Source organism: Phaseolus vulgaris, chromosome 8 (assembly GCF_000499845.2).
Source record: "Phaseolus vulgaris cultivar G19833 chromosome 8, P. vulgaris v2.0, whole genome shotgun sequence".
NCBI classification, from domain to species: Eukaryota; Viridiplantae; Streptophyta; class Magnoliopsida; order Fabales; family Fabaceae; genus Phaseolus; species Phaseolus vulgaris.
The window spans coordinates 38,768,189-38,789,125 of NC_023752.2; the positions used below are offsets into that span (position 1 = coordinate 38,768,189).

Genomic DNA, 20,937 nt, shown 5'->3' on the forward strand with positions numbered 1-20,937 from the left:
TGACATACTCGATTATTCAATATTAATAATCGATTATTGGCGAAATTGGATGAAATTTAGATTTGATCTAACTTGAGATAATCAATTATAAACTTAACACAATCGATTATTATGTCGAAAAAATAAATAAATAAAATTTAAATAAAAAAATTAACACAATCGATTATTATGTCGAGAAAATAAATAAATAAAATTTAAATAAAAAAAATGTTCAATATTATCTTTGCTTTACATTTTGATGATAGTAAAATAATGAACCATGAAAAGAGAAATCATCCAGATGTGTAAAGATGGTCAAATCAATGTATCATATTTATCACTCTGGGTTAACAATAAACTCACAAAAACAAGTAAATTTTAAGTAAAAAATTCATAAATAAATTAATAAGTTGTATTTTCAAAATAAAAATTTAAAAATAATGATGATGATTTACTTTTTCTTTTCTTCCTTTATTTTGACTGAAATGTTATTTTAATATTATAGTGGGTTAAACTTGCTTTATCGTATTTTAACTAAATTTTTATAATCATTAATAAAAAAAAACTTATTTTAGGGGTATATTAAAATTAATCCATTGACCAAGTGTGGTAAAAACCTGAGGTGCATTACCTTATACCAATGGCTCTCACCAATATTATTTAATATTCCAAGTTTTATTTTACTTTTATTTTCATGACTACTTTGAATAAAAACCATACAATAGTTTATCATTTTGTAAGATAATTATTGCCTGCAGTTATGAAAAATAATTGGATGACTTTTTAAATTATTTTGTTACTAGCGTATAATGTTTTTTATCTTTTAGTTCTAATAATTTATACATCAAACAATAAATATGGAAACATAAATAAAGTGGAAAATACTTTCACACACAGTGAGTGCGCACCCTTATATTTTTATATCATTATTATGTTTCTAGACATATATTTTAGTTGTTAAAACTTCACACACAAAATGTTATAAAGGCATGCCTCACATTGGCAAAATCACTAAAATGGTGTAATATTTTTCTCAAAATGGTCAGAATTGAAAAAAAAAATATTACTAAAATATGTATGTCGTGAGGAAGAAGTACTTTGAAATTTTTTTGTTAAGAAACGATTTTTGTGGAAAAAAAATTGTAAAAAGTTTTCTGTAAGAGGTTTATAAAAATTTAACACAACTTTACGTAACATCAGATAAAATAACATCTAACTATTATCATACAAGTTTATACATTATCTTAATTTTGTATGAATTCAATTTCATACCATTTTCATCATATAATATCATTTAAAATGTGATTTACAACATTCAAAAGTCTATTTAACATAAAAAAACAACACTTAAATATTAAATCATCAAAATATAATATTTTTACAAGTTTAAATAATATATAAACAAACAACACAAGAGAAATTGAATATTGGGAACATGTCCCCTCCACATTTAGATCTTCTAGCCTAGGGTGCTATTAAATATTAAATTTAGCTTCCCTTACCTAAAATTCCACTTATGCAAATTCTAATTCAAACAGGGAACCACTCCAAAATTTAGGGACCTATAGCAAGTTATTCAAATATTACAAAATTTTAGTATATGGTAAAACAAGTTGAGAGGAACACTTTTCTCAACTGTCTCCATCAAGATTGATGACTAAATCATAGAGAAAAACAGAGAACAAGAGAACTTTAGAATAAAAATGATCTTACTCTGTTTGAAAATTTGATCGGGTAGAAATGCTTCTTAACTCCTTAACTACATCGTGGTGCGATTATATTCTAAAATAGATGAATTATGGGAGAGAAATTGAAAAGAGAAGGGAGAGGGAAAGAGAGAAAAAAACAGGAAAAAAGAATGGGGTTGAGGGGTTTCGGGTATGACACTCTTCATCCATGATTTGTGTAAATCTTATACATTAAAGTCATCATACTCATATACGACTTCAGTTGTATAAAAATTACAAAGTTATGCCATTAAAACACGACTTTAACTGTACTGAATTTTTTTTAAAAAGTTTTTTTTGTTTTTAATTTTTTAAATTGAACAATTAATTGAATTGTTAAAAAATTGACAATTTTAATAAAATTAAGAAAAAATAAGTTATTTTTAATTAAAAAATGGTGTTAAAACCTTAAACTGTACATCATAAAATATAAGCCCTAACTAAAAACGTCACAACTAAACTCTAACTCTAAACTCAAAGATAAAAACTCTATCTAAATCCTAAATCCTAAACCGTAAACGGTAAAACATAAAATGTAAACCTAAATCCTAAACTAAAAATCTTGAATATACAAAAATTTCTCAAAAATACTAAAGCAATAAAAAAAACTATTAGAAAATGATTGATTTTTTAAAACTTTGGTATCTCCAACTCCCTTTGGAAATGGTCATCAAATTCCTTGCATAATTTTGAGGCATTTTTATTTTGTAACATGTGTTAATTCGAGCTTTTTATCAAAAGTTAAGACCATCTAAAATTTTTTCCTACAAAATTTCATAAAATTTGTCAAATTTTTATAATTCAATTAATTATTCTATTTAAAAAAAAAATACAAAATTTTTATTCAAAAATAAAAACACAATATTAAATATTAATTTCTTAATAACATTTAAGATCATAAAATAAACTTTCCAATAGCTCTTATTTATATATATGATAAATTTTTAAAAAATGTATATTAAAAGTTACAATGAAATAAAAGAAAATTGTACCATTCTTAATTTAGTATAATATGGGAAGTGACTACACATATAATAAACATAGGAGCATATCAATTGACAACAGGTATCAATTGAAGTTCCTTTTTGTAAGATAAAAATGCATGCATGGTTGTTCTTTAGATATATAGCCTCTAATTTGAATAGTTGAAAATCAAATAGTACAAAATGACAATGATGTTCTAATTCTCTTATATAGGGTTGAAAATATTCCTCAAACTCATGCTGTGTGGACCATTAATATTTATTTTGTTGAATCCACACCTATCATCTAATACCCATCACCCACATTCAATGTTCCAACTCCAGCTAACACACTTAGCACCTTTGAATAGGTATAATATTCATCAAGAATAATTTTAAAATATCTTTTAAAAGTTAAGATTAAAGATAATATATATAAGTTTATCGAAAAATCAATAAAATTATTAAATAACAACTAAATTTAAAGATAAAATATAATTAATTATTATATTAATTAATTAGATATTATTTTAGATATTGGTATTTAAAGTGATTTCTATTATTAAAAAAAATTATAAAATAGTTTTTAAATTACTATCTAAATTAGCTACCACGATTTTAGTTACTAATATTTTAGATTTTAAATTAGTCTCTAATAAATTAATAAAGACTAATTTATAATATAAATAATTAATAGATAAAACTTTAGTAGTTAATGGTTAGATACCTATTTCGAAACTACTTTATAAATTTTTATTAATAATAGAAATTCTTTTAAATATCAATAATTTTTTTAATTTATAAGATGGTCTCTAATTTAATCAATAATAATTAATTATTTTGGTCTCTATAATTAGTTTATTTTACTCTTGTAGTGTAGTGTTAATGACAATATTATGATAGATTTACCAAATTTTGGTCCAAATTAATATTTTATATAAATAGATTTAATGTTGAAATAATATTATTAACATTTTAAGTGTGAGTTTGAGTTGGAAAGGAATAAGTTAATATAAAAAATTATAAATTTATTGTTCTAAAATTTTGGATTAGAAGTAATATTTTAAATTTTAGATTTTTATTAAAAGTAGATTTTAAAATTTAATTTACTTATAATTTATTGATGTTATTTTTTTCAATATTTTTCTTAAAAAATCCAACCACAACAACTACCATTATCATCATCATCATCATCATCATCATCATTATTATTATTATTATTATTATTATTATTATTATTATTATAATATTAATAAAATTATTATTATTATGGTTATTATTATTGTGATGATAATAGTGATGTTGTTGTTGAAGCATAATTTAATCTAACTTCCCATGTGGTAGGGTGGAATATCTTGTAGGAACTTGTCACATGCTGTGATAGGTAACAGAGTACTCTATGATCATAAAGGTAGAAATACTAAAATATATTCAAATAAGAATTTTTTTAAGATAATTCTTTATGAATAATATGAAAAAGTTTTGTATTAATCAATTTCGAATCTTAAGGAAGAATATAAATTGGGTAATATTTAATCCATACTTTTGTAAGATATAAAAAGTTTATTGGTACTATAAGATGAACTTTTCATATTAGTATTTTTTTTATGAGTAAAATATTAACAAGAGTAATTGAATCCACACAATCTAGTATCTCCCAAAGCCTCTTTCATTAAAGATGATGCAAATATTCATGTGCATGTGAAGATGATACTTTTATATTATTTATAACAATTAAAAAACTATACTAGTTTTGTTTTTTCTTAATATTTAATTTAAATTTTCAAAATTATAATTAAATTTAAACACTATTTATTATTAAAAAATAAAAATATTATATTTAAGTTGAAGCTTAAAAGTGTTTAAAGTTAAAGGAAAAGGTACATGTGCAACTAACATATATATGTACATGTGGGGAATAGCCACGTGTTGACATTTGCAACACTACTACTCCAAATGAAAAGCAACACTTCCACTTTGAATCTTCAAAACATAAAGGACACCTGATTCCTTGAAATTATGCAAATTAGATAAGATAACTTTTTTTTATTTGATTTGTTTAGCACTAATGTAAATTTTATTTAAAAAGTGTTAGGATAAAAATATCATATAAAGTCATTGTGTTTAAAATTAATTTATAATTTAGACATATCAAAATGGTCCCATATAATATTAGACTGAAACAACATGTGTGTATGTGTAGACACACACTAGGAAAAAGTAAGATGATTCCTCTCTTTCTATCTATACATGTTTTATTAATAAAAATAAAATCAGAGAAAAACATTAAGTAAACATAGAATAAAATAGTTTTAGTATATGTATAAATAAAACCATACATTATTTATAACTGTTATATAAAAGTAGATTTCAAATCAAAATTCCAGCATTAAAAGTTATATAAGAAAACATAATTCTTAATTATTTATATGTATCTATACTAATCATGGAATAAAACATGAAAAGAAAAGTCTATGAGGATGAAACCTAAAGTGGGACCACCATAGTGTACTGGTGTTGTTTGATTGAAGAATGGATAAGAGGAATCACCAACTTTGTCATTTCAACCCCTTTAGACATCATTTCTCAAAATCAGAATTTAATTTCTGAATCATATAAAAAGTATGTTCAAAAGTGTGTCCAACATTATACGTGCAATTAACTTCTTCTTATCTGAAAGTAACCAAAAAAAAAGTACTTAAGGTTGCTTTTACGTGTGCAGCCTATTCAATACAGATGAATAGTTTCTTCACATGGATAATTTTTCAAGATTTGTCACCAAAATTCAAAATATTCTTTTCTGTAGTCATGATTGTTTGTCTTTCCATTATTTAGGAGTGTCTATCTTTGTTGGTGCTCCAAAGTGTCGGTTTCTTCAACCTTTGGCTGATAAAGTTAAATTGAAGCTAACATCTTTGAAAGGTAAATCTCTTAGCATGATGGGTCGAATTCAGCTGGTCAATACAGTGATTACTGGATCTCTAGCTTATAGTTTTAATATGTATAAGTGGTCTGTTTCACTTATTAAGCAAGTTGAGCAGTGGTGTCGGAATTTTATTTGGACTGGTGATATTCTGAAAAAAGGTATTGCTACCGTTAATTGGGGGAAAATTTGTTCACCTCTTGAGGATGGAGGCTTGAATATCATTAATCTTCATCATGAAAATAATGCATATCTTCTTAAGCTTGCTTGGAACTTTGCTTATAGCGACAAACCTTGGTCTTTACTCTTGAAAGCCAGGGTTCTTAAATCAAAATATGAATTTCGAATGGTTTATAGATCTTCCTCTCTCTGGCCTGGAATTAAGCAATTTTATTCTACCATACTTGACTATACTTATTGGACTGTTGGTAGAGGTTCTTTTATTAATTTCTGAAATGATAAATGGTGCTCTACTACTTCTTTAGCAAATATTGCAGGGTTATCTGATGGTGTTAGCATTCCGGATACAGTCTCTCAATTTTGGACAGGTTGTGATTGGAATATTCCCTTCTCTTTACCGCAGATGCCTCTTTTTTTTAATCATATCATGATTAGAGAGGAACAGGATATTCCTAATTGGATTCTAAATGAGTCTGGTCGTTTCACTCTTAAATCGGCTAGGACTTTTTTCTTGGAACCAGGAGTTCCAGGTGGTTGGGGTAAATTCATTTGGTCTTCATCTATTCCGCCTTCCAAAACTCTAGTACTCTGGAAAAATTTTCATGGGCGACTTCCTATAGATCAACATATTCAGAATAAGGGTTTGCATATATGTTCTATGTGTTCGCTTTGTGAAAAGCAAGAGGAATCTATTCAACATCTATTTTTTGAATGTTCTAACGCATTGCATATTTGGAGTTGGGTACGACAAATTTTTCTTACTTCTCATTTCTCTAATAAGGATGATCTACTTTCTTTTATTAAGAGTGATAGTAGTCCTTTGGTTAAATTGATTAAGCTTGCGGTGATAACCTTTTCTATATGGATGATATGGCGTATGAGGAATTATGCTAGATTTCAGGATAAGATTGGAGTTTCTAAGGCTATTTCGATAATTAAAGATTTAACTTGTCTAGTGGGAAATTCGTCTAAAGCTTCAATGAAGAATGATATGTTGGACTTCAACGTGATTAAGTTTTTCGGTATTAAGACTCGTAGTGGTAAAGTTCTTCGTCCTCTTCCTATTAGATGGGAATTTCCTTCACCAGGCTGGGTCAAAATTAATACTGATGGGGCTGCTAGGGGGTATCCTGGTCTTGCTACTTGTGGAGGTATTTTTCGTGGGAGTATGGGAGAATTTATTGGTGCTTTTTCAGCGTTTCTTGAAGTTCAAACTGCTTTGGTTGCTGAGTTTTATGGAGTTATACATGCTATGGAGGAAACTCAAAAAATGGGACTTACTAATGTCTGGCTTGAATGTGATTCTGCCTTGGTTTGTGCTGCGTTTACTGCTAGGACTAATGTTCTGTGGATGCTTCAGAATCGATGGAATACTTGTCTTAATTTTTGTGGGACAATCAGGTTTAGGGTAACTCATATTTTTCGTGAAGGGAATGCGTGTGCTGATAAGTTGGCTAATTTAGGATTTATTCATAGAGAATCTTTTCATTGGTATAATAGACTCCCAGCTAGTCTGTTCTTAGAATTCTTTATGAATAGGTATAATCTACCTATGTATCGTTTGTGTTAACATATGAGTTTTGGTCTAGTCCCCCCATATTTTTGTATTTTCTTTCTTTTTTCTTTTTTCTAAATAATATTTTTTTTTCATGTGATGGCAGATGATTGTTGTTTCTTGAGGTGTCAGCTTAGCTGAGATGTCAAGTTGCATAGTGATGCCTAACACGAAAACTTTATAAAATAAATAAAATAAATAAATAAAAATAAAAATAAAAATAAAGAGGGGAAATAAGTTAAGAATAAAAAAATATAAAAAATAAATACTACCTGTTTAAAATAGGAATAATAAGGATTTAAATTTTACTATATATTTATCATGTTTATTTTCTTAAAATAAGAACTTATATTTATTTTTATATGTAATATTTAACGAGTATGAAATTTATTTTTGTTTATGTTGAGTTAAGTTACAGGTATATTTGTACTCACATTCATATTCACTCAAATATGATTAAATATAATTTTTATAAAATTTGGAAAAATTCAGAATTAATTTTTCCTCTTTAGTGTAGATACAAGATGGACACTTGCAAAGCAATAAGTAAATAATAAAAAATAGAGGAAAAATAGAATAATAAGACTGATTTTTTTTTATCATGGGAAATGTAACATCCCTATATTTTCCCATATCTAATAATCATAATCTGTATGAAATATTAAAATAAATATATAAACATAATACAAATATATCTAAAATTTCATTTATTATAATGTTTCAAATTATCTCTCTCTTCATAAGACTTGAAACATTTACATAAAATTTAAAACAAAATTTCAAAAGAAAAATAAACATTTTCCATCATCCATCTTCTCACCGAAAAACTTTATCACCTGTAACATCATCTGCTCCCGTGTAAAATACACGATCATCATAGATCAAAGAAAAACAACCACACAACAAAACAAAAGGTAAGCTAGGTATTTTTAAAACCTATAACACAAATATGACTTTAAACATCCACATAAATCCATCCTTTCTCATGCATTTCACATAACCATCAAGTGTCTATCAACAATTTCAATATTCATCTTTCTCATGTCAGACTTCTATTGACTCATAACACATAGACACTTGACTCTACTTCCGGAAGACTCGTGCGTTGACTTATACTCAGAGATTTGCACCTGTCATACTACATCATTGTGAAATCCACACAGCTATGCGCATAATTAATCTCAATATCATCTCTCTCCTAGTATGACAGGGTTAATTCATATAACAGGTCAAGTTAATTATCTTTCAAACAACTTACCCATTCATATGAACCTCCTTCGACTCTCACCACCTAAATAACTTCATCTATATGATTTCATTATCTCAAGAGAGTCAGGATATCTCCTTCTAGACGAATCCCTAGTCAATGCACATCCTAAACAATCTTAACACAGTATTTTATTTCCTGAAAATACTATGTCTTGATTAGAATTCATATTTTGAACCTCAAAATATCCATCATCAAACAATCAAATCATACCAATGTTTAGAATTTCCAAAATACACAACAATTCATTGACTAATCATATAAATGTCTAACTAAAGAGATTTTTAATTAACTATACATGAAATAAAAGTTTACATACTTTATAAGAACAACTATATAGAAATAAATAAATCAATCTTTTAAAAGCAAATAAAAATTAGTTTAATATTTTTATTTTTATTTATTTATTATTATTATTATTATTTTTAGACTGTAGCTTGAGTTAGAACTCGCTAGTTTGAGCTAAAATCCTCCAGAGAGCACCCAGAATTTTAGCTTGAGCTAAAATCCTCCAGAGAGCACCCATAATTTTTAGCTTGAGCTAGAACTTGCTAGCTTGAGCGAAATATGCAGAAAAATTATGCATAACTTAATATACCTATTAGATTATAAATCAATACCTCATTCAATTCATAAATTATAAATCTACACATTACATTGACAATTCCTGTTCAACATGATACAATCACTCTCATTGAATCATTGAGCTATTATGTCCATTTATACATATATATGATTTCTAATTCCAAAACTATTTAAATCAAACAACCAATTCTCAATCACAACACTTTCAATTTTAATCAAACTACAATTTACTCAGAACAAGAAATCTTGCACAAAATTTGGAATTGGTGACCACGTCACACTCACATTAAAATCTTCTAACTTAGGGTTCTATTGAATATTTTAAACTAGCTTCCCTTACCTGGACTTTAGCAGATGCTCACTAAGAGCTCCAAACCCACCAAAAGCTTAAGGATACCCTAACCTCCACCACAGAGTCCTAATCACAAATCTAATTATATCACTAGGACCCTGAGCTAATAGAGACTAATTCTGAAGATAAAAACCTCACATGCAAACTTAAACTAAAAGGCAACCTAACCAGATCAAAAACTAACTCAAAGGAAAAGGAGCCAGAAATGAACTTACTCTATCTAAGATTTTGATCGGTCAATCTTGTAGAGTTCATTGCCAAGAGTCCAATGGCGGACTCCGATCGTTGATCTGATGAACGAGGAGGTCGAGATTTTAGAGAGAAGGCAGAGGAAAGGAAAAAGGAGTTTTTAGAGAGATGATGGTTCTTTTTAAAATGAAACCTGAATAACTAAATTTCTATTTATATAGCCTTTTTACTTTAATAATAAAATATTCAGGTGCCATTTTAATTGTACCATTTCTACTCTAAGACTATTTTTCTCGGTCCTTACAGGAAAACCTTCTCAATTTGAGAAATAAAAACCCACGGGACCTAGTTCAGAAAATGTCTCTACTATAATTTTTTTTTGCAAAAATATTTTTCCCGAGCGAGATTTTTCTCGCTTGAGCGAGATCCGCTACAGGAAAACTCCATTTTTTGGCATCTGTCTTGCTTGACCGAGATTCCCTGCAGGAAACTCAAATTTTAAGTCGCCAAACTCACTAAAGCGAGATTTACCTTGCTTGAGCGAGATGACTCCAGATAGCACCTTTTTTTTCGTCACCCAACTCGCCTAAGCGAGATTTGATTCGCCTGGGCGAGAATCCCAGCAAGAAAACATGATGTTTGAAAGGTAAAATCAAAACAAAGATAACAAAACAACATAAAACTAAAATGTGGACTGGTTGCCTCCTAGTAAACGCTCGTTTAACATTATCTAGCTTGACGCTTTGTTGCATAGTTCTGTACGCATTCTTCCCCTGCATTAAAATTTTTTAGATCATCAAAAAGATATAAAGTTACCTACTCATCTTGAGTTCTAACTTGAAGTTCTCCTTTGTCAATATCAACTATGATTCTAACAGTCTTCATAAAGGGTCTGCCAAGTATCAAGGATACCTCCTCATCTTCTTTCATGTCCATTATAACAAAATCCACAAGGAATATGAACTTATTCACCTTCACAAGAACATCTTCAAACACACCATAAGGATATTTGGTTACTCTATCAGTTAGCCGTAAGGTCATCTTGGTGGGTTTAATCTTCAAATCTCCTATTTTCTTCAGCATTGCCAAAGGAATTAGATTTATGCTTGCCCCCAAATCCAGTAAGGCATTGCCCACAGATAAAGGACCTATAGACACGGGAAGATTAAAACATCCTGGGTCCTTGGATTTTTTAGGCAAGCCTTTTTGAATAATGACATTGTATCTATCCTTCAGCTCTATATTTCTCTCTTCAATATAGCTCATATTCTTTCGTAATCTTTCAAATGTTGAATCTTGCTTCAGAGTTCCTGCAAAATTATTTTTAGGGAGCAATTTATAAAAAAAATGTATTTCCTTCTCTTTTTTTTTTGAAGGAGCATGAGGATATGATAAATATTTTTCAATAACACCTCTCTCCTTATTTTTATTTTTTTCTTCCTCACTTCTCTTCTTTTCTCTGTCTTTTTCATCTCTTTCCCTCTCAGTCTCATACTTTTCTTTCTCAACCCCTAGAACCTTACCATCCCTCTCTACTATTATTTTACCACGCTCAGCGGAAATTTCATTGCAATGCTCTCTTGGGTTGGTTTGGGCGCTGAAAACTGACAACTTTGTCCCTCTGCTATTTGTTTGGCCATCTGTCCCATTCGAATCTCTATATTCCTGATAATTTCCATATTGTTCTCTTGACTAGGCATAATGGCTTTTACGAGTTTCTCCACAGTATCTTCAATTTTGTTCAATCTTTCAGTAACTGACGATTATAGGGATTGTGGTTGTTGTTGGAAAGGACCTTGATTATTGAAGAAACCACTTTGCCTCCCCTGATACCCTTGTAATTTACCTCAGCTTCAAGTGAATTGTTCTGATAAAAATAGTGACCATTAAGATGATCACCTCCACAAAAATCACACCTAATTGGTTGACTCTGGCTTTGACATGAATGAACAACATGTAATTGTTGGGGCAATTTAGCCATTGGTGAAATTAGTTGCTCAATCTACTGTGTCAGAATTTTATTTTGAGCCAATAGTGCATCTTTTAAAAACCTTTTTTTTTTTCTGAATACCTTGTTTATCATGTTGGGCTTGATAATCAGTTAATGTCAATGCATCAATAATCCTTGTCGCTTGTTCTACATCAAAAGCCATCATTGTGCCACCAGTTGCAACATCTAGGAGCATCTTAGTATCACATATGAGACCATTAAGAAATATGCTTAGTTGAGCAATATCTTCAAACCCATGATTTGGGCATTTTCTAAGCTTCATTTTGAATCTCTCCCATGTCTCACAAAAATATTCACATGCTCCTTTTCTGAACATAGAAATTTTAGACTTTGCTTTGATGTAACGAGAGATTGGAAAACATCTTTGCAGAATTTTTTCCTCTACATCCTTCCAGCCAGTGAGGCTTTGATTTGGAAGTGATTCGAGTCATTCCTTAGCTTTACCTGCCAATGAAAAAAGAAACAAGCACATATAAACATTCTCAATATCACCTAATTGAAAGTCCATTGTTCCCACCAATTCATAAAATGTAGACAAATGTGAATATGGATCCTCATGATCCATTGTTGTAAATTGATAGGTACTAATGAGAGTGAGAAAAACGGGTTTTATTTCCAAGGCCTTGGCGGTAGCAGGTATTACAATACTAGAAAAATGCCTTGACCCTTGATACATGACATAATCTCCAAGTGTCCTCCTAGGAGGTGGTGCTGGCTCTTCTACCATGTTGTTTTCCTCTTGAAAAATATGAGTGGAAAAAGAAGAAGTGGTTGATGATTCCTCTCTAGTGTTTCCTTGCTTCTCTTTTAACTTTGTCTTTCTATTTCTTTTAACTGCCCTTTCAAACTCTGCTTCAAATAATAATTGGCTTTTGGGAACTTGACCTCTTAATATCATATAAGACAGCTAATTCAAAGGTTAGAACAAGGATTCACTAGCTGTAACATGATATATTTTTTTCTTTAAAATTTTAAAATTGAAAACAAATTAAAAGAAATAAATCCAAAATAAATCTAAAATAAAATAAAAACAAATCTTCAAATAAAATAAATAAACAAAAATAAAACAATAAACACAATAAACCAATACAAACAAAAAATAAAGTAGATTTGCAAATAAAAATATAATCAAATCAAATCAAATATGTAACAAAATAAAAATAAATCTGTAAATAAAACAAAATAAAAAAAAAGTAACAAATATAAACACAATAATCTAATATAAACAAAAATTGAGAACTATTGACAAAAAAAAACAGTTAGAATATTCACAATATTTAGAAATTTATACTAAAAATCAAATTGTTCCCCGACAATAGTGCCAAAAACTTGATGACTTTTTACGACATTGTGTTGTCAAAAGTAATAATGTGTTCCTAAGGACAAATATCGAACCCACAAGGAATAGTTGAATATTGAAGTAAAATATTCACTAAATATAAAACAAAATAATAAAAGTTTGTTGGAATTTGTTGTGATGGCAATGATTAACAAGAAAACAAGGCAAAGAGTTGTTGCTTCAATTGAGTTTCATCTTCCTCACTCTTATGTATTTTGATTAACATGATAACATTATGTCCTTTGGTTGATATTGATGCTCGTATAAAATTCATTTATATTGATTCCTCGCATATAAAATTCATTTATATTGATTCCTCGCATATAAATTATTAAGATGCTTCCTAAATATCGATTTCTTACATATTTATAAAATCAACTTAGAATCCAACTTAGACGTTAATAGCAATTAACATTTCAAGTCTATTCCTAACACTCAAATATGTTAAGTATTATTGTTTAGGTCAGAACCATAAAAATACTTTCCAGTCAGATATAAGATTCTAGATCAAGATTTTAAAAAAAAACAACAATACCAATAATCAATCAAGAACATAATATTATATTTAAATTTTACCTCAATACATAAGAGGTTGAATAGATTACTCCCAAATCCACAGGGTTGAATTAGCCACACATCTTCTAACACCTTTTATTCTCTCAATTGGCTTACAAGTCACTCAATGGTGTTTTCCTCTTAATCTTGCACACTAGGGTTGAGCCTCAAGCCCCCTATTTAACTTACTTTGCTAAGGTTAGTGACTTCTTGCGTGGCGCTGATGGGCTTGTTGTGATCTCCATTCTTCTCTAGAAATTTGAAATTAACACTAAATTTTGGAATAAAATGTTCTTATTCAAATAAAGATCATAAAATATGTAAAAAGGTATAAATTCATAAATTACGGATTATTTTATATTTATTTTAACAATTAATACTCGTAAGTGCCTATATTTTAATATGAAATATTACTGAAATTAAACACTTATGATTATACCACTACACTGATATATTTTGGTAGTTCATTCTTGTAATCTCAACAAATAAGTGAATATATATATATATATATATACTGATTTAAGGATAAATATGTATCTCACAAATTGTTTAAGTTTAGGAATTATACTTTGTTCCAAATATAATTTTTCTTATCTCTTACATATGTAGGTTAGTAATGAACCTTTAAGTGTGAGAATCAAAAACTTAAAAAGGGAATTATCATATCATCCTTCCACTTGTGTTAATGAATGACAAACATTAATTGTCATTGGTTACAAATTTCACAATCATGCATGAAGCGAGAGGAAAAGAAGTAAATAGTGAGATTGTGTAAAAGGTATTATAACAAGAGACAAAGATAATTTCTACAGGCCATTCAACACATATATGAGCAACACATATATGAGATAGAGTATAATACTTATGCTATCTTAAGAAAATGGTGGTGTTTGATTGTGGTTGGTTTATCCATTATATAAAGGTACACTATGGAATCCTGGATATTCAAATGAATAAGATATATTTTCATTTTGATCCATATATCCTTTCACATAATTTAACATAAATATATCGTCTCATATTCAATATCAAGAACAAACAAACAAGACTGATGTGTTGCAATCTAAACAAAGCTTAAAGGTAGCATAAAAGTTGTCATATGAAAGATGATGTTCCATACTAGTAAATGAAGTGTAAAATGTTAATAAAGTCATTGAAGTTAAAGGTAATTTGCAATTCCAACATTTACAAGTTGATGTCAAAGAAGTGGATGAAGAGGGATAATTTGGAAGAAAATGACAATGAAGAGGGAAATTTTGAAGATAATGAAAATAAGTAATTTGAAGATAATGAATTGATAAAAGAAGACAATGAAGAGGATGAATTTGAAAAGTGTGATTTGCAAGAAGATAATGAAAAAGGGGGATTTCATAATAAAATTCATTTCTCTTGTTTTTAATAGGAGAAAGCCAAATTGGATAAATGTTTTTGAAACTTTAATTTTGTTATGGAACTAGTTTAGTAAAAATTATTATTATTATTGACATATATGATTTCTATGTTATTTTTCTTTGATTATTGTTGGTAATATGATTTTTCAATGATAGAAATGTTAACATAAGGTTGTGATCCACCATTTTTTTTCTTGTGGCAATAAGGGTAAGTGGACAATGAAGGTAAAAAGGTTGTATTATATGAGTAAAGTGTTTGAACACAGTGCTTTGATGTCTCCAAATCCAAGAGGAAGGCTTGAAGACCTTGTTGTTGGTTGTGTGTGTGTGTCTAGAAGTATTTGATTTTGTTAATCCACTCTTTATGATGATACAAGGTTAATTGAATCTTAATCCTTTTGAAAAAATATGTGTTTTCTAAAGAGTGTGAAAATTCAACCTGTTGAAATGTCGATTCAACCGGTTGTTTCGAGAATTCAACTGGTTCTTTTTCTGAAAACCTTATCAGAATTCTGTTAAGCTGTACCAATCTGCTTTAAATGATTCAAACTGCTTTTGGTTCTTGAATTAAATGCTTTGACCATCTAATTGGAGTATAAAAAGGTTGTTTTACGCTCTTAATCATTAACTAAAAAGGAGAGATCAATCAAAATCAGTTTTCAAGATTTCAAAGAGCTTTTGTATCATTTCAGAGTGTGGAATCGGATTGTCTTGTAATTCTGAACTTTAATCTTTGATTTTACCCAGGTGTATTTTATTCCCTTCTTCCTTAATAATTGTATTTCTATGTGATTTGGTGTGGTGCAGTTTCAGAAGGTTGTTCTAGAAACTTTGTGTTTTACCAAAGAGTGGTGTGTGTTCTTGAGGGGTTCAAGATCATCACTCTTGGTGTGTGTTGTGTAATCTAGATTTGATTACATAGTGAATTCTCAGTGGTTAGCTGATGACTAGATGTTGCTCTTGTTTAAGAGTGAATCAGTATAAACATCTTGTGTGAATCTCTCTATCCTTACACTCTTTAAACTGCTTTAGCTTTGATTTTATAAATTGCTAGTATAAACAACCGGTTGTTTCGCAAAAAAAAAATTAGTTGAATTTTTGGAATCAAACTAAAAACAGTTTTCTAATTGGCTGAACAGTTTTCTAATTGATTGTTTCTTCATAATCTTTCACTCTACCTTCAATACTTGCAAAAATCTTTCAAAAACAATTCACTCCCTCTTGTTTAAGGCCTATAATTCTAACAAAAATAACTACCACACCCTAACAATTGAACCTATACCTTCCTTATCCCAAATTACATTGTTGTCGTCTACCCTATTGTAAGGAACTCAAATTTTTGAAGGAACCTTTAGGCTTTGTTTGGATTAGGGAGTCGAAATGAGGAAGTGGATTTGAGATGATTTGAAGAGAAAGTGTAAAGAAAGTTAGGGTGTTTGGATTAAGGTAAATAGAGTGGAAAGTGTAGGGAAAGTTTATAAAAGTTTGTGAGTGATGTGATGAGTGTGATTGAAATTGTATTTTTTTTAATTGATAAAAATGTAACTTTACACATTTGCCCTTACATTTAAAAATTGATAAAAAAAAAATAATTTGATTGATTATTTGTGAATTATAATTGTTTTTAAATTAAAATTATTTTTTCAGAAATTGAAACATTATTTTCGATATCGTGTTCGAGCTAACTTCAGAAAAATATAAATTATATAAATTTTTTGGATTCATAAACTTTATTTAGAACAAAGTTGTAATTGTGAATTATTTATTTTTCAATTATAGTTGTATGCAATTAAAAGATTATTTCCGGTATGGAACAAATTACTTTTGATAATGTGTTGGAGTTATAATTCGATAGAGGATTTTTTTTTTATGAAATAAATATTAATGTGTATTAATGCAGTATTTTAGTTTATTAAAGCAAAATTCATTGATAAATTTTGTGCATAATAATAATAATAATAATAATAATAATAATAATGTTTCGAAAAATCATATGAATGATACATAGAAATATGTATCATTCAAAATAGTAATGGAAGTCCTTAATTTGTTTAGGGATTCGTGTCATAAATAAGATTACAGATTCGAAAAGAAAAACACATGCATAATAAAATATAACCAAATTTTTACGTAGTTTAGGGATTTGTAGTCATTATCTTGACCAACTTTCTCATTCTTCGCTCGAGAGTTGTTTTACCACATTAGGATGACCACACAAGAAGTCGTAACAGTTATCCAACAAATCTTCATCCTGTATGTTCATCTCCACTAACATTTCCTAGATATCAGATTCTGAGTACTGGAAAGTCGATGTACGACAGAGTGTGCGCGTGTGTTCACGAAATATGGAGTTTCGTTCTTCTTCTACAACAACATGGTGTCTGTTATATTGCAGATTTTCTTCCGTAGCATTAGCCACTCGCTGTGATGACAAAGCGACAACCTCAAATGAAATGGCTTGGCGCTCAACAATATGACATAATCTATCTGACTGATCACTACCCCTCCTAAGGATATCAGTTAATCCTTCAAACCTTGTGTTAAGCCTTTCCAGTTGGAAATCAATGACGTCCACCATGAGGGCTTTTCTTTTTGAGCCTCTAGAAGAAGAAGTACCACCTGATGGCTGGGATGGATGAGGTGGCACCAATGGGGGTGTCAGATTAGGGTCAGGGTTGTATGCATCAACATTAGGATCAACTGAGCAAGGAGTTTCACATTGAGTAACATGCAATTCTGGCTCCTCTGGGATGTTCTCCATATTGTGATCATTAAGATCTACATTAAAATGATGAGACTGAGTTCGACTTGATGACTGTAGTGTTGTTCTCCCACCGTGGCCGGTAGCACGACCAAGCCCCCATAAGTCTTCCATCAACTTGTAGTGCCTGATGGGATTAACACGTCACTTTGCGGGCGAGGGCTTTGCCTGTTCATTAATGAAAAGAAATACACTCATAATCATAATTAGTGGTTAATGTATGCGATAAGTGAACATCAAGTTGAATACGTTACCTTTATTAAAATATTCCACACTTCATCCACGACCTCAAAAATTTTCGTTCTTGGATTCCAAGCGAAACCACTCAGTCCACTAAATAGATCATGGATCTCACACCATTTGTCCTTAAGGCTTTTCTGCCTGTTCTTCACATTATTTTTTGTAATCCCTACCAATCCACTATGATGTAAGGATTTAACGATGTTTGTGTAACCATGCATCGTCCAACTACCATCAATGCGGTTACCCATTGATGCCTCATCGATCATGGCATTCAGTAGTCGGAAATCCATGTCGGTAGTCCATTTTTTGTGTTCACGGACAGCTGCAGATGACTCTGAAGCAATACCTTTCCCGTGATCCATGATAAAACCTAATAAAAAAGGTTAAACTTTTGCAATAACATAAATAGTTTCATACTTAAATATTAATAAAGGTGGAATGTCAACATTAAACCATGAAATTGTTCTTGCAACAATATAAATATAAGTTCACGGATGTTACATAAAATTAATTATTACAATAACCTATCCACATTTCATTCGTTATAGTATCCCTAATTTGTGATCCGAGCCTGTAGTCATCCTCACAAGTTTGCGAGTGTGACGCATCTATATCTCCTTGCATCAACTCACGGTCAACTTCTCCCAACAAAGAGTCATCATTATCCACCCCGCGAAGAAAGTTATGAAGAATACAACATGCTAAATCAATATCGGTCATAGTGTCCACATAGTAATGAGGCTCTGTTCCGCTAGCGATAATTGGAAATCGCTTTTTGAGGACACCAAATGTTCTTTTGATAACATTTCTTAGTGAGGAATGACGATGATTAAACAACTCACATGCATTTTGTGGACCTCTTCGGAAATACTCTTTTAGATGATATCGAACTCCGCGATATGGAGTTATAACTTGGGCTTTGAGCATAAAACCCGCATCTCCAAGGTAGTATTTTCCTACAACCATCCATTAATAATTGTTACTTATAAGTCATGTGACCAAATGAATATTTATTGCACTTGAAAACACACTCAACTAACCTTCCGAAATGACCAATGGATCCTCTCGTACAAACGCATCCTTCAATATCCTGGAATCAGAGGCTGTTCCTTCCCACCCAACGAGAACATATGTGAATTTCATGTCAAAATCACAAGCAACAAATACGTTTTGCGTTGACCAGTCTTTTCTTCCACGAAAACGAGGAACATCAGCTCGGGGGACTTTAACATGGACATGAGTGTCGTCTATGGCACCCAAAGAATTCTAATACACAACAACTTCACATTTATAAATAACTTGCATTGCATACAACATGAATTAAATATTTAACTATTGTTTCTCATATTCATACCTTAAAGTATGGAAAAAATCGATTGTTGTTTAAGATATGAGGTTCAACCTCAGTCCCAGCTGGTTGAATTAAGAACTCTCCATGCAACATCAATATTGCCTTCAAAACATTAGAAAGTGATGAGACACTGTTTCCCTGGACCGATGAAAGAAGAACGAAACACTTCGATTCTTGACGTTATGACTAATGATGTGTAAAAATTTAGCCACTTGTTCTTCAACTGTAGATCAGAATGCATCTTTAACCATCCCCGTTCCTCTTATTCGTTGACATAAATTAATAAATGCTTCTGGACTCATGCGAATAATGTCGCGACATCTTTTAGTATGGACCAAGTACGACATCAGTTCTTGCCGACGACGCTCTTTTTTGTGGAATAAACTCCGGTATAACATTATTTGTCTCGGTTAACACACGCAACACATTCAATTCATATCCAATCATGCAAAGAATTGTCATTGCTGCTACTTGTGTCCACAAATTGATTTGCTCTTGTATTTGTGAAATTAGTGTGAAATCAACACCAACTACATCGAGATTCATTTCATTCGTGCTAGACATCTCGACATTTTTGAAATACATAGACCAATGGTTATCGTTATCCTTGGTCACAAATCCTTGACAATCTTATAAGTTTAACTATTAGGTCTAAAGATCCACATTTTAGAGAAATAATAGTACTCAATTTTATTTTATTTTACATTTAAAAAAAATATATTATATATAAACTATGTAAAGTGGTATAATTATAGTTGTATTACAAATTCAAAATAATATTTATAATTTTTTTTTTACTTTATTTTAGAAAAAATAAATATTATATGTAGACTATAAGAGTATTTTAAAATATTTAAATATTTTGTATAGTTATAATTATTTTATAAATTCAAAATAATGTTTATAAAATTCTTTTACTTGATTTTAGAAAAAATAAAATATTATATGTAGACTACGTATTTTAAAATATTTAAATATTCTGTATACTTATAATTATTTTATAAATTCAGAATAATATTTATAAAAAAAAATTTACTTGATTTTAGAAAAAATAAAATCTTATATGTAGACTATCTATAAAGTAATATTCTAAAATATTTAAATACTCTATATACTTGTAATTATTTTATAAATTCAAAATAAAATTTATAAAGTCTTTTAGTTGATTTTGGAAAAAATTAAATATTATATGTAAAGTATCTATAAAGTAGTATTTTAAAATATTTTGTATACTTATAATTATTTTAAACCCTGTTCAAAATAATATTTATAAAGTTTTTTACTTGATTTTAGAAAAAATTAAATATTTAAATATTTTGTACACTTATAATTATTTTATAAATTTAAAATAATATTTATAAATTTTTTACTTTATTTTTAGACAAAAATAAATATTATACATAAACTCTATGTATTTTCAAATACCAGAAATTTTTTAAATATTAATACGTTTATTTTTAACTAGCAGAAAACTCATTCAAAATTTCATTAATGCTTATTAATGCTCATTAATATACTCATTAATGTGATTAAGCAAAAAACTTGAAAAATCAAAGGGAAGCAGCAT

At 29.3% G+C, this 20,937-nt stretch overlaps 1 protein-coding gene and 1 pseudogene across 1 annotated transcript; one reads left to right on the plus strand and one right to left on the minus strand.

Moving 5' to 3' along the window:
• Positions 1–10,535: 10,535 nt before the first annotated feature.
• On the minus strand, positions 10,536–11,992 carry LOC137825080 (uncharacterized). Its single transcript, XM_068630755.1, has 3 exons — positions 11,791–11,992; positions 11,165–11,359; positions 10,536–11,029 (listed from the first exon to the last, which is right to left on the minus strand). The coding sequence occupies exons 1-3, from the start codon at positions 11,990–11,992 to the stop codon at positions 10,536–10,538; spliced, it is 891 nt and encodes a 296-aa protein (XP_068486856.1).
• On the plus strand, positions 11,961–12,066 carry LOC137827308 (small nucleolar RNA R71; annotated as a pseudogene).
• Positions 12,067–20,937: the final 8,871 nt, after the last annotated feature.

Coding starts and splice junctions, on each gene's coding strand:
- LOC137825080 (XM_068630755.1), bottom strand. CDS start 11,992: ATGAAGCTTAGAAAATGCCCAAATCATGGGTTTGAAGATATTGCTCAA. Junction 11,360..11,790: donor AGCCCAACATGATAAACAAG/GTATTCAGAAAA, acceptor CGAATGGGACAG/ATGGCCAAACAAATAGCAGA. Junction 11,030..11,164: donor AGACAGAGAAAAGAAGAGAA/GTGAGGAAGAAA, acceptor ATAATTTTGCAG/GAACTCTGAAGCAAGATTCA.